Here is a 13143-nt window from a genome sequence, read left to right as displayed (position 1 = left end):
GAAGTAAATTATCACTCCCAAGTGTGTAATCCATCTCAATGTGACAAAAAATGATTAAGTCTTGGGCCGGAGAGATAGCCTGGAAGTAGGACTTTTGCCTTGCATGCAGGACGGTGCATGCAGAATCTCGGCATCCCATATAGTCCCCCGAGTCTGCCAGGAGCGATTTCTGAGCATAGAGCCAGGAGTAATCCCTGAGAGCTGCCGGGTGTGACCCAAAAACAAACAAACAAACAAAAAGATTAAGTTTTGATGCTTTATTACATTTACAAATAATTATTAATGAGAAATAGGATTGGTGAAATAATTTCAATCTCACAAAGCTGGAATGTTGGAATACCATTAAAACCTCAATTCTTGCAGGAAATGGAATGCAGAAAGAGGATGTTCCATCCAGATGGAACAGCTTCCAGTCTTCAACCATTCAAAAACTCACCCAAAAGGGGCAGCACACTGATATTGCCCGTGCAGCCCACTCTCCCTGAAGTGGATTCACTGAAATCCCACTGGCACTGTAGAACAGAAGCCGCCTACAGCAATAACAGTTCTTATTTAATAATTTAAAAAGATGCAGAGATATGGAAAATTATTCCCCAACATAAAAACCCCACGGTCGAGATATCCTCCTGAATAGAATAGTTTAGGTCTAGAATACAAAGATATTGCAAATGTGTACCCAGGAAAGAATAAAACACAGGGCAAGTAAATATGTGTCCAGGAAAGAAGAATATAAACAGTTTAGTACCTTACAGATATAAGGAACAACATGGAAAAACTGTCATGATATTATACTTTATGGAAGCCTTCTGATAGTCTACATGAAATACCCCAGCATTTACTCTAGTACATATTAAATGTTGATGCATTTATGGGTCCTTAATGTCTCTGTCAACAATGGCTCAAGTGTTGGGAGCTTGGGCAGGAAACAATACTGTACTGAGTGAATGACCTTGCTATGAGACCAATGATGGCTGCCCAGATGATCCTAAAGCTTGAACAGTTCAAATGTGTTTGTCTCCTTATAATTTTGTCTTATTTTCTGAAAACTGACCGCTGCTGGCCGGAGACTGGAGGTGCCAATTCAACTTGCACCACACAAGCCGAGACGTGCAGGTTACTTTCCAGGAGGTCTCCTCTACTTAGCTCTCCATCAGACACCTGGGCATCTGGATCAGGTTTAAAAATACTCTTCATGCAAATGGTGATAGTCCAGAGGATTCCTTTCCCACCACTCTTTCTGGCCATCTCACACTCTCACCCTCAGTCCAGTATGTGGTTGAAATAGTATTAGCCTGTCTTGAGCTCAGAAGTCTCTACCACCTCACTTCTACCAGTTAGCCAGTCTTTTCGTTTTGTTTAGTTTGGGGCCACATATAGCAGTGCTTGGTGCTAGTCCCAACTGGGTGCTGGGGTCAGTGCTCAGGAATAAAAATCAAGCATGTGCTTATCCTCCTGAACTATCTTCTAGCTTTTTTTTTTTTGTTTTTGTTTTTGTTTTTTTTTTTTGTGGTTTTTGGGTCACACCCGGCAGTGCTCAGGGGTTATTCCTGGCTCCAGGCTCAGAAATTGCTCCTGGCAGGCACGGGAGGACCATATATGGGACGCCGGGATTCGAACCGATGACCTCCTGCATGAGAGGCAAACGCCTTACCTCCATGCTATCTCTCCGGCCCCTATCTTCTAGCTTTTCAACTCATAGTTGACTTGTACTTCTCCAGACATATCTTCTTTAGCAACTACTAGTGTCAAGATCCCTTATGGTCATTACCATGTCCCTGCTCACTGAGAAAAATGTTCACTCTATTATACTAAATACCAGAAATGTTACCCTATATGAGGAAGAACACAGAGTCTTCTCTTTACCAGAGAAACTGAGTAGCTCAGAAAGCAAGATGCTCTTTCCAATCCCAGTTGCCAAACTCGATTAAGCTGTGGAGATATGGCTGTTTGTTGTCTGAATCTTGTAGGTTCCAGGAAACGAAACCCTAGGGCCAATCCATTGTGTGGTCTAGACTCAATATTGACCTCTGTTTATGCAGCCCTGCAAGGCTTTGAACTAAACTCCATTCCCCAAACTCTAACTTTCTTTTATGCTGATGGAGATGGTAGTTTCCTTCCCTGTGTAGTTTCACTCACTGCAATTGGTCAAGTCTGACAGATATTCCCTGTCGAGTCTTTCATTTTCACCCTTGATTCTTCACTCTCATACTCAGCTGAAGAGCTTGTTTCCTATTTTCTTGAGTGAACAATAAAAAACCTAAAATCTATCTCTCTCTCTCTTTCTCTCTCTCTCTCTCTCTCAAATACATTACTCTTTCTCAAGTCCATTTCTCTCTCAAACCCACTATTCTCTGTAACCCACTATTATTCCATCCACAAGAATGCACCAAGGTCATCACTACATGTAACCCTTCTCCCTAACTTCCTTTTACCTAAACTTTCTTTTGAGATGTTAATCCCACCTGGATGATCAGACCTACTCACACCTGGGATGGGGTGGGCTGTTTAAAATAAAGAATAAATAAAGAATAAAAGAGTCTGGGGGTGGGGAGGCTAAGGAGAAGCAGAAAGAGGCCTAGAGGAGAGGCATCAAAAAGCATAGCAGAGAAGCAGCAAAGAGCTGGAAAGAGAGAGACTGGGCAGACAAGACCATGGAATAAAAGCAAGCTTACTTTGATGAAAGTTTATTGAAAGTAATTGCTTATTAGTTCTCCACTACTACCCTTCATCAGACCCGTCGGCCTACAGGGTTAGAAACACGGTGCCTGGAGGGTCTTACCAAACATGTGGGTCTCTTTATATATTTTTGTTCTACAACTACACACAGTCAATTTGCAATCTCAGCAGTATTTGACAGTCTCTTTTTACCTTAACCTTGATATATCTTTTTTTACCTGGTTCCTAGGAGAATTACTGATTCTGTAAATACTCATTTTGTAATACTGATTTTGAAATTAGAAACACTGATTTTGGGGCCGGAGAGATAGCACAGCAGTAGGGTGTTTGCCTTGCAAGCAGTCGATTCAGGGCAGATGGTGGTTCAAATCTTGGCGTCCCATATGGTCCCTCATGCCTGCCAGGAGTGATTTTTGAGTGCAAAAATTGATTACCACCAGGTGTGACCCAAAAACCAAAAGAAAAAAAAAATCAAACTGATTCTGTAACTCCTCTAGTCTTCTGGATGAATCCGATCCATACCTATGTATGACTTTCCAGCTCTATCCAGAGATATAAAATACCAATCCCAGGCCCTCAGAACGCAAACCAATGTTTCTCAAGGTTTTGACCTTATTCTAACCCTTTTAACCTTATTCTCTTCCTTTAGTCCTTCCTCAGTCTCATGCCATTCCCACTCAAAAGTGAATTTTTTCATCTAACCTGTGGCTCCTAGTACAGAGTTTAAAGCACTTGCCTGGCAAACAGTTGACCCTGGTTTGATCCCCAGCATATATATATTTCGAGTAATCACTAAGAACAGAGCCAAGAGTAAAGTCTGCACACTAACAAATGTGGCAAAGAAAAATTTAAACTTAAAAAAATTTAGGGGCCGGGCGGTGGCGCTGGAGGTAAGGTGCCTGCCTTATCTGCGCTAGCCTAGGAGACGGACCGCGGTTCGATCCTCCGGCGTCCCATATGGTCCCCCAAGCCAGGAGCGACTTCTGAGCGCATAGCCAGGAGTAACCCCTGAGCGTTACCGGGTGTGGCCCAAAAACCAAAAAAAAAAAAAAAAAAAAAAAAAAAAAAATTTAAAGAATTAAAAATTTTTAAATAATTCAAAAAAATTTTTTATTTTTTTTTAAAAAGCCCAGTTTGGGGCCACCACCAATCCCCTCCCCAGCTCTAGGCTCAGTTCACTATCTGACTGGACATACTGTTAGTCTGCCCTCCCAATGAGGTGTGTTATCCAAAGGAGAGACCTCTGGTCTCTGATTTGACCCTGGACTCTCCAGGTTCCCAGTGCCATGGACCAATCCCTTCCTCCAAGCTCTAGGCTCAGCCTGCTGCTTGTTTGACATCTGGTCTGTCTGCTCTCCTGTCCCAAAACCATGAGGACTCTAAGGAGTCTCTAGGAAGTCATTTCATTTATATTTCCCTGCAGACAGACCCTAGCACTTCTTTCTCTTAGAGAATACACAGCCTCAAAACTCAGTTGTTCAAACCAAGTAATTAGTTGGCATGTTTTTTTTTTTCATTTTCAGATAACTTGCATGTTTAGAAAATTAACGTGTAAGGCAGATGTGTTTTTAACCACTTTTTGAATAATCAATTCAACAGATCCCTTTCTAAAGTAACAGGGAACCTGAAATTCCACCATTCCAATCAACAAATGTAAATAACAATGGGGAAATGACAGAAGACAACGGCAATTGGGGATATGGAGAGAAATCTAGGCAAATCTCAGAGTCCATCAAAATGTCCAAGCCTCACAGATGAGGCTTAATGCTTTAGCAACAAAAATCAAGGAAGCACTAGCCAGTAAAATTAAGCAATCAACAGATGAACAATTCAACAAACTCAAAAAAAAAAAAAAAAAAAGAACTCTTTCAGAAGATGAGAAAATTTATACAAATAAAATTGAAGGAACTAAAAAGCACATTAGCAAGGCATCATAGCAGAACCACTCTATTAATTCTGGTAGAATCTGGTTCTGGTAGAAACCATATAGACAAACTTGAAGACAAATTACAAGTCAGCAATGATAAAGAAGTCAAAAAAGAAAGGACAAACAAAACGATGAAATAATCTCTGAATTATGGGATTACCAGAAAGGGAGGGAAAAGTAAAAGGGGAAAAACAAGTAGTAAGAGAGATTATAGCAGAGAACTTCCAGACTCTCTGGAAAGAGGCCACTGTACAAATCCAAGAGGCAAAAAATAAAACAAACCCTAACAGAAAAACACCAAGACATATATTAATCCAGATGACACAGAACCAAACAGAGAGATAGACTCTGTAAAGCAGTAAGGGAGAAAAAAAAAAAACCTTAAGTATAAATTAAAGAAATTAAGAATCAGATCTCCCATCTGAAATGATCCAGGCAAGAAAAGAGTGGAATGACATATTTGAATTACTGAATGGAATAAATTCTCAATCTATAATTCACTATCCAGTAAATCTCTCATTTATATGGGAGGGAGGGATAAAAACCTCAGACAAAAAAATAACAAGCAGGGCCCGGAGAGATAGCACAGCGGCGTTTGCCTTGCAAGCAGCCGATCCAGGACCAAAGGTGGTTGGTTCGAATCCCGGTGTCCCATATGGTCCCCCGTGCCTGCCAGGAGCTGTTTCTGAGCAGACAGCCAGGAATAACCCCTGAGCTCCGCCGGATGTGGCCCAAAAACCAAAAAAAAAAAAAAAAAAAAAAAAAAAAAAAATAACAAGCAGATTTACAATAACAAAAGACTCAAAGGAACTACTCAAGATCAATTATATGAACAAAATACCTCATTTTAACAGAAACAACCCTATACAATATAAAAAGCACCACAGCCTTTTCTGTCAATAGTTTCCTAAAATGTCAATGGACTAAACTCTCCCATCAATAGGCACAGAGCAGTGGGTTTGATCAGGAAACAAAACCCAGCCATTTGCTGCTTGCAGGAAACAAAATAAAATTTCAGTATAGACAATAGACTCAGAGTAAAAGGATGGAAAACAATTATACAAGCTACTGGAAAACAAAGAAACTGCGACAACCATACCTGTATTATAGCAAATTGTATTCAACCTTAAGAAAGTACTTAGAGGGCCCGGAGAGATAGCACAGTGGCGTTTTCCTTGCAATCAGCCGATCCAGGACCAAAGGTGGTTGGTTCGAATCCCGGTGTCCCATATGGTCCCCCGTGCCTGCCAGGAGCTATTTCTGAGCAGACAGCCAGGAGTAACCCCTGAGCAACGCCAGGTGTGACCCAAAAACCAAAAAAAAAAAAAAAAAAAAAGAAAGTACTTAGAAACAAGGGGAACAATAGACCAAGAAGTACTAACTTTGAGGGCCAGAGCGATAGCGCAAGCGGTAAGGCATCTGCCTTGTGCGCACTAGCCTAGGACAGACCACAGTTCAATCCCCCAGTGTCCCATATGGTCCCCTAAGCTAGGAGCAATTTCTGAGTGCATAGCCAGGAGTAACCCCTAAGTGTCACTGGGTGTGGCCCACAAACAGCAACAACAACAAAGAAGTACTAACTTTGATCAACATATATGCAACAAATGTAGAGGCAGCAAAGTATGCAAATATTTTGTTCACAAGCAAGCCTAGAGAAACATGGACAGAAATGTGATAGTAATGGGAGATTTCAACATGCCAATCTTACCACTGAATACATCCACTACTCTGAACTTTAGGAAGAGCATAATAAGAGCCCTAAATGAGAAACCAGAACAGCTGGGACTAACAGATTTATAAAAGGTCTTTCATCCTCAAATAGCTGAATATACATTCTTCTCAAGTGCACACGAAACATTTTAGGACATAAGTATAACTTACAAAAATTTACAAAATAAGAAGCATACCAAGGCATCTAGCAGACCACAATGCCACTAAGATAAAGGTTGAATGAAAAAAACAAAGATGTGGAGAAATTCTATCACCCAGAAACTGAGAACCATGCTGCTTAATAACAGCTGGATAAATGAGAAAAATCAAGAAAGAAATAATACACAGAATAGTCTCACTCATCTATGGGTTTTAAGAAAAATGAAAGACATTTTTGCAATAATTCTCAGAGACAAGAGAGATGAGGGCTGGAAAGTGAAGCTCATGACATGAAGCTCACCACAAAGAGTGATGAGTACAGTTAGAGAAATAACTACATTGAGAACTCTCCTAACAATGTGAATGAATGAGGGAGGTAGAAAGTCTGTCTCGAGTACAGGCAGGGGTGGGATGGGGAGGAGGGAGATCTGGGACATTGGTGGTGGGAATGTTGCACTGGTGAAGGGGGGTGCTCTTTACGTGACTGAAATCATACAACTACAATCATATTTGTAATCACGGTGTTTAAATAAAGATAATTAAAAAAAGAAAGAAATAATATTCCTTGAGACTAATGACAGATAAAGAAAGATATTCCTTGAGACTAATGACAATGAAGAAACAAATGACCAAAATCTATGGGACACACCAAAAGTAGTAATTTGGGGAAAACTCATATGATACAGGCCTACATAAGAAAAGAAGAAAAGGGGCCAGAGTGATAGCACAGCGGTAAGCGTTTGCCTTTCACACAGCTGATCCAGGACAGACCTCGGTTCGATCCTCTTTGTCCCATATGGTCCCCGGAGCCAGGAGAGATTTCTGAGTGTATAGCCAGGAGTAATCCCTGAGCGTCACCAGATGTGGCCCAAAAACTAAAAAAAAAGAAAAGAAAAGAAAAGAAGAAAAATAAGTAATGAACATCCTAAAGGCATGCTTTCAATATCTGAAAAAACACAACAAAGAAACCCAAACACAAGCAGAACAAAATAATAAAAACCAGAGCAGAAATCAATCAATGATATAGAAACAAATAAAACAAAGAATCAATGAAAGTAGGAGCTGACAGTTTGAGAGAATAAAGATAGACAAACAATTGGCAAGACTCACAAGGGAAAAAGAAAAATAAATTGGATCAGAATAAATAAATCAAATAAATTGGATCAGAAATGAAAAGGGAAAAATGCCATGGCAGCTCCAATGGAGTTTACGCCATGGTGAAAGCCATGTTCTCAGACCTGAGGCAAAAACTTCATGGAATTTAGTCTCCTGGAACAGTCACAGGTGGTCCCAGAGCAAAAAAATATTCCCACATCATGTACTACTTCTGGGAACAAGATGATTGTTTTTCTTACTCCATGCTACAGTAACCTGAGAACACTGGGTTCTATAAAAATCCCACAACATAATTATTAGAGAACACATTAATGATTTTACGAATCACACAGAAACTTGTGAGAATGATTTTTCAGAGTAGAAGTCTTTAGCAGAAAATCAAGGAACTTTGCTTAAAAGCTATCATTAATATTCTTAGGAATAATAATAGTAAGAATCATTTAGCCATAATGTTGAATCATTTATAAGCAGGAAAGTCTCTGATAGAAGAATCTAGGGAAAAGCCCATAGCATAAAACCTGACAGCTGGAGACACTTGTAGGACTGGGACAGATTCATATGAGTGTCCCTATAACAAGGCAGAAATAAATCAGGTAAAGAAAACAGGATTTCTTATGTTCCTAAGAAAAAGCAAGGCACACAATGATTATATCTAATACAGGGCAAAAGATGGGAACCACCTATAGATAGAACTAGACTATGGCCCACTTAGCATAGGATTAACTACACCTGATCCCTCACCTTATACAGGAGTGTATGATGAGGGTAACAGAGGAGTGGTATATGAAGGAAAAAGTGTCTTATTATAAATTGCCTTTTTTAGAAATATTATTAAGAGCAATGCCTCTTTAATTTCATCTTACACAGGAATAAAAGGATTTATTAAAAAAGCAAATAATGAAGGCTGTGGAAGGCTTGGACCAAAGCAGTACATGATTGGAGACCTAAACCTGGACCCCCAGACATAGATTTAAAATGGTGGATTTATAACATATTAAATATAATAAAAATCCTGCTCACAACTCAGGCTGGGCAGGTTTCTAAAATCAAGCAAAGATTAACCACATTAATTATATAGTCTTAGGTCATATAGTAAATGTAGATAATCACCATAGTGCCACTGTTTAAAAATAGTAAGATTCGATCTGTCTCTTGATAAGGTCAGCATGCCTAGAAAATTGCTAATATGTGTTAAATATATGTTGAAATGAGGAACTTGTATATTGATGTATTTTGATTTTTTTTGCCAATATCCTGCTGTTAGATGTATAAATAACCTAGAGAAATAAATGCAGTTGCTTTGTAGCAGAGGCTCAAGCCAAAGCTTTTAGCCACTTTTCAGAACCCAAGACTTCTAGTCTTTTGTTACACCGACCTGTCTTCTGAGGAGGACCCGAGTGCTGCCCTCTGACGGCTGAGCGGTCTGCGGCAAAGAATTATGAGAGAAACCCTAGAAATCCAAGGCATCATGAGAGTTTATTATGAACAACTGTAATCTCTTAAGCTAGAAAACTAAAAGAAATGGACAGATTTCTGGAAATATATAATCTCCCAATATTGAATGAAAAGAAAATAGTCTAAATAGGCCAATAACAAGCAAGAAAATTGAAACAGTAAATAAGAATCTTCCCCAAAAAATAAAATTCCAGGACCAGATGGGTTTATAAGTTAGTTTTATCAAACATTCAGAGAATTACAACCATTGATATTTAAACTCATACAAAATATTGAAGAGACAGGAATCCTTTCTAATACCTCCTATGAAGCTAACATTATGCTCATTCCCAAAGCTGATATAGTACCAAGAAAAAAACTAAAAATCCTTAAAATCTGGGCCAGAACAGTGGTGTGCTAGATGTAAGGCGTCTGCCTGCCTTGTAAGTGCTAGCCTAGGACGCACCACGGTTCAATCTCCCGGTGTCCCATATGGTCCCCCCCAAGCCAGAGGCAATTTCTGAGCGCCTAGCCAGGAGTAACCCAAGCGTCAAACAGGTGTGGCTCAAAAAACAAACAAACAAAAAATCCTTAAAATCTTAGGAAACCAAATTCACCAGCACATCAAAAAATTATATATCAATGGCCAAGTGGATTTCATCCCAGGGATCCAAGGATGATTCAATATATACAAATCAACCAACATCACACATCACGTCAGTTAAATGAAGGAAAAAATAATATCTATCAATCAATGCACAGAAAACATTTCATGAGATCCAACACGCATTCATGATTAAAACCCTCAGAAAAATAGATGTGAAGAAAGATAGTGAAGAAAGATAGTACCAGCTATCTATAAAAATCCCATAGCTAACATTACTCTGAATAGTCAAAAACTGAAAGCATATCCACTAAGATCAGGCGCTAGTCAAGGATGTCCACTGTCTTCACTCTTATTCAATGTTGTATTAAAGTCCTAGCAATAGCAATTAGGCAAAAGAAGTCAATCAAAGGAATCCAAATTGGAAAAGAGGAAGTCAAGCTATCTATATTTGCAAATGACTCAATGATAGACATTGAAGACCCAAAAGAGTCTAAAAAAAGCTCCCAGAAGCAATAAACCAATACACCAAAGTGACTGGCTACAAAGTCAATATACAAAAATACATTCCATTATACAAATAATGCTAAGGAGAAAAAGATCAAAGAGTCAATCCCATTTAATATAGTACCCAAAACCATCAAGTACCTAGGAATCAACCTAACAAAAGAGGTAAAAGGTATATACCATGAAAACTTCAAAAAACTTTAGAAACTGAAGAAGACCTAAGGAAATAGAAAAACATTCCATGCTCAAAAATGGGAAGAATCATTATGATCAGGCCAGAGCGATAGCATAGCAGTAGGGCATTTACCTTGCATGCAGCCAACCCCTGATGAACTCTGGTTCGATTCCCAGCACCCCTTATGGCCCACTGAACCTGCCAGGAGCGACTTCTGAGCACAGAGCCAGGAGTAACTCCTGAGCACTGCCGCTGAGTGTGTCTCCTGCCCCCAAAAAATCAATATTATCAAAATGACCATCTTACATAAACTACTATATAGATTTGATGTAATTCCTAAATTCAGACAATTCATCCCAGGGATACAAGGACTTAGAACAATCAATTATAAAATTTGTGTGGAACCATAAAAGGCCTAGGATAGCCAAATCCATACTAAAAAAATAAAAAAACTGGAAGGCATCTCATTACCTAACTTGAAGCTCTACTACATACAAAGCCATTGTAATCAAAATGGCATGGTATTGAAACAAAAACAAACTTTCAGACCAATAACCTAACAACAGAGCCAAGAACTTGAAATGTATGAAGACAGTCTCTTCAACAAATGGTTTTGGAACAATTGAATAACTATGTATAAAAAATTAAAGATTGGTCCATGTCTCACACCTTACACAAAAGTCAATTCAAAGTGGACCTTGAAATTATACCTGAATCCATAAAGTTCACTGAGAAAAACATAGGCAAAAACACTCCAAGATTTAGACCTCAAAAGTGTCTTCAACGATAGGATGCCTAATCTAACTCCTATAGTAGACAGTATGGAGGATCATCAGTAAACTAAGAATAGATCTACCATCTCACCTAGCAATCCTGCTTTGGGTATCTATCTCCAGGACAGAAAAACATAGATCCAAAAAGATGTATGCACATCACTATTCATTGTAGTATGTACACTCGGTACAAAGCTAAGAGTTGGAATCAACCTAGATGTCCATCAACAGATGAGTGGAAAACAAAGATGTAATACAGATATACAATGTGATACTACATAGCTTTAAGGAATGATGTTGGGGCCGGAGAGATAACACAGTGGTGTTTGCCTTGCAAGCAGTCGATCCAGAACCTAAGGTGGTTGGTTCGAATCCTGGCGTCCCATATAGTCCCCCGTGCCTGCCAGGAGCTATTTCTGAGTAGATAGCCAGGAGTAACCCTTGAGTACCACCTGGTGTGGCCTAAAAACCAAAAAAAAAAAAAAAAAAAAGGAATGATGCAATGATGCAATTTGCTGTGACATGGATAGAACTCTATTAAATGAACTAAGGTGGAAGAAGGATAAATACAAAGTTATATCACTTATATTTTAAAATAACTGCACAAATAAGTGCAAAGGTTTAAATGGAAATTGTCTCAAACACTTTTGGCCCCAGAGTATAGTGAGGAGGAGGAAAGTGAGTAGAGGAGGAGAAACACAAATATGAAAGGAAAAGGGCTAGAGAGATAGCATAGAGGTATGGCGTTTGCCTTTCATGCAGAAGGACGGTGGTTCGAATCCGGCATCCCATACGGTCCCCCATGCCTGCCAGAGGCGATTTCTGAGCATAGAGCCAGGAGTAACCCCTGAGCACTGCCGGGTGTGACTCAAACCCCCCAAAAAAAAAACAAATATGAAAGGATGGGGGTCAAGGGTCATGTGGTATCAGGTTCATTGGTGATGTTAAAAAGTACAGAATGTTATAAATATTTTTAGAAATTTTTAATTTTTTTAAATATCCAAGCCAGGGTCAATATCAATAAAATAATAAGATCCAAACTTTAACAATCAAAACTTAAAATGGGTCTGTTATGCTGGCAGGTTAGAGGACAGGGGTGGTGGATGGAATACACTCTGGGAACATTGTTGGAGTGGGGTCAATACTGGTGATGAGATTGGTCCTGAAATATTGTATGTCTGAAATTCAACTATGAATAACTTTGTAAATCACAATGGCTTAAATATTTTTTTAAAAAACTCAGTTTGAGGGCCCAGAGAGATAGCACGGCGGTGTTTGCCTTGCAAGCAGCCGATCCAGGACCTAAGGTGGTTGGTTCGAATCCCGGTGTCCCATATGGTCCCCGTGCCTGCCAGGAGCTATTTCTGAGCAGACAGCCAGGAGTAACCCCTGAGCACAGCTGGGTGTGGCCCAAAAACCAAAAAAAAAAAAACCTCAGTTTGAAAATAGGCAAAGAACTTGAATAGGCATTTCTCAAATAAAAAGACATAAATGATCAATATCAATCATTTAAGTTTTTCAGCAGCACTAATAATCAGGGAAATGCAAATCAAAACCAGGTGATCTGACCTCACACTGAACTACAGAAGCTGTAATAAAAAGGGCAGATAATATAGTGTTGATGTGGACATAAAGAGATAGGAACTCTCACATACACTGATATTAGGAAAGTAACAAAATCTGAACATTCTTCAAATAGTTAAACACAGACTTACCATAGGCTACCAGCAATTTCATTGCTCAGTATATCCTAAGAAAAATGGAAACATACATTTACACTAGTAAGGGAATGTGCATAGCTGCATTTTTTCATTCAAAGAGAATATAATTTAAAAGTCAGTAAACTAATCAATATACCAATAACGGGGCCGGGCGGTGGCGCAAGAGGTAAGGTGCCTGCCTTGCCTGCGCTGGCCTTGGACGGACCGCGGTTCGATCCCCCGGCGTCCCATATGGTCCCCCAAGCCAGGAGCAACTTCTGAGCGCATAGCCAGGAGTAACCCCTGAGCGTTACCGGGTGTGGCCCAAAAACAAAAACAAAACAAAAAAAAACAAAAAACAA

The 13143-nt window shown here is 39.5% G+C and overlaps 1 protein-coding gene across 1 annotated transcript in view; it reads right to left on the bottom strand.

The window, feature by feature from the left end:
- The window catches only part of POMK (protein O-mannose kinase), a 29429-nt gene extending 16596 nt beyond the window's left edge, over positions 1-12833 (bottom strand). The window contains exon 1 of the mRNA XM_049771877.1: positions 12797-12833. Coding sequence (XP_049627834.1) covers positions 12797-12818 — 22 coding nt within the window. The 5' untranslated portion in view covers positions 12819-12833. The remainder of the gene's footprint in view (positions 1-12796) is intronic.
- Positions 12834-13143: the final 310 nt, after the last annotated feature.

This window comes from Suncus etruscus, chromosome 4, assembly GCF_024139225.1.
Source record: "Suncus etruscus isolate mSunEtr1 chromosome 4, mSunEtr1.pri.cur, whole genome shotgun sequence".
In the NCBI taxonomy this organism is placed as follows: Eukaryota; Metazoa; Chordata; class Mammalia; order Eulipotyphla; family Soricidae; genus Suncus; species Suncus etruscus.
The sequence above is the reverse complement of the archived record's forward strand: the minus strand, read 5'-3'. Positions and strand labels throughout refer to the sequence as shown.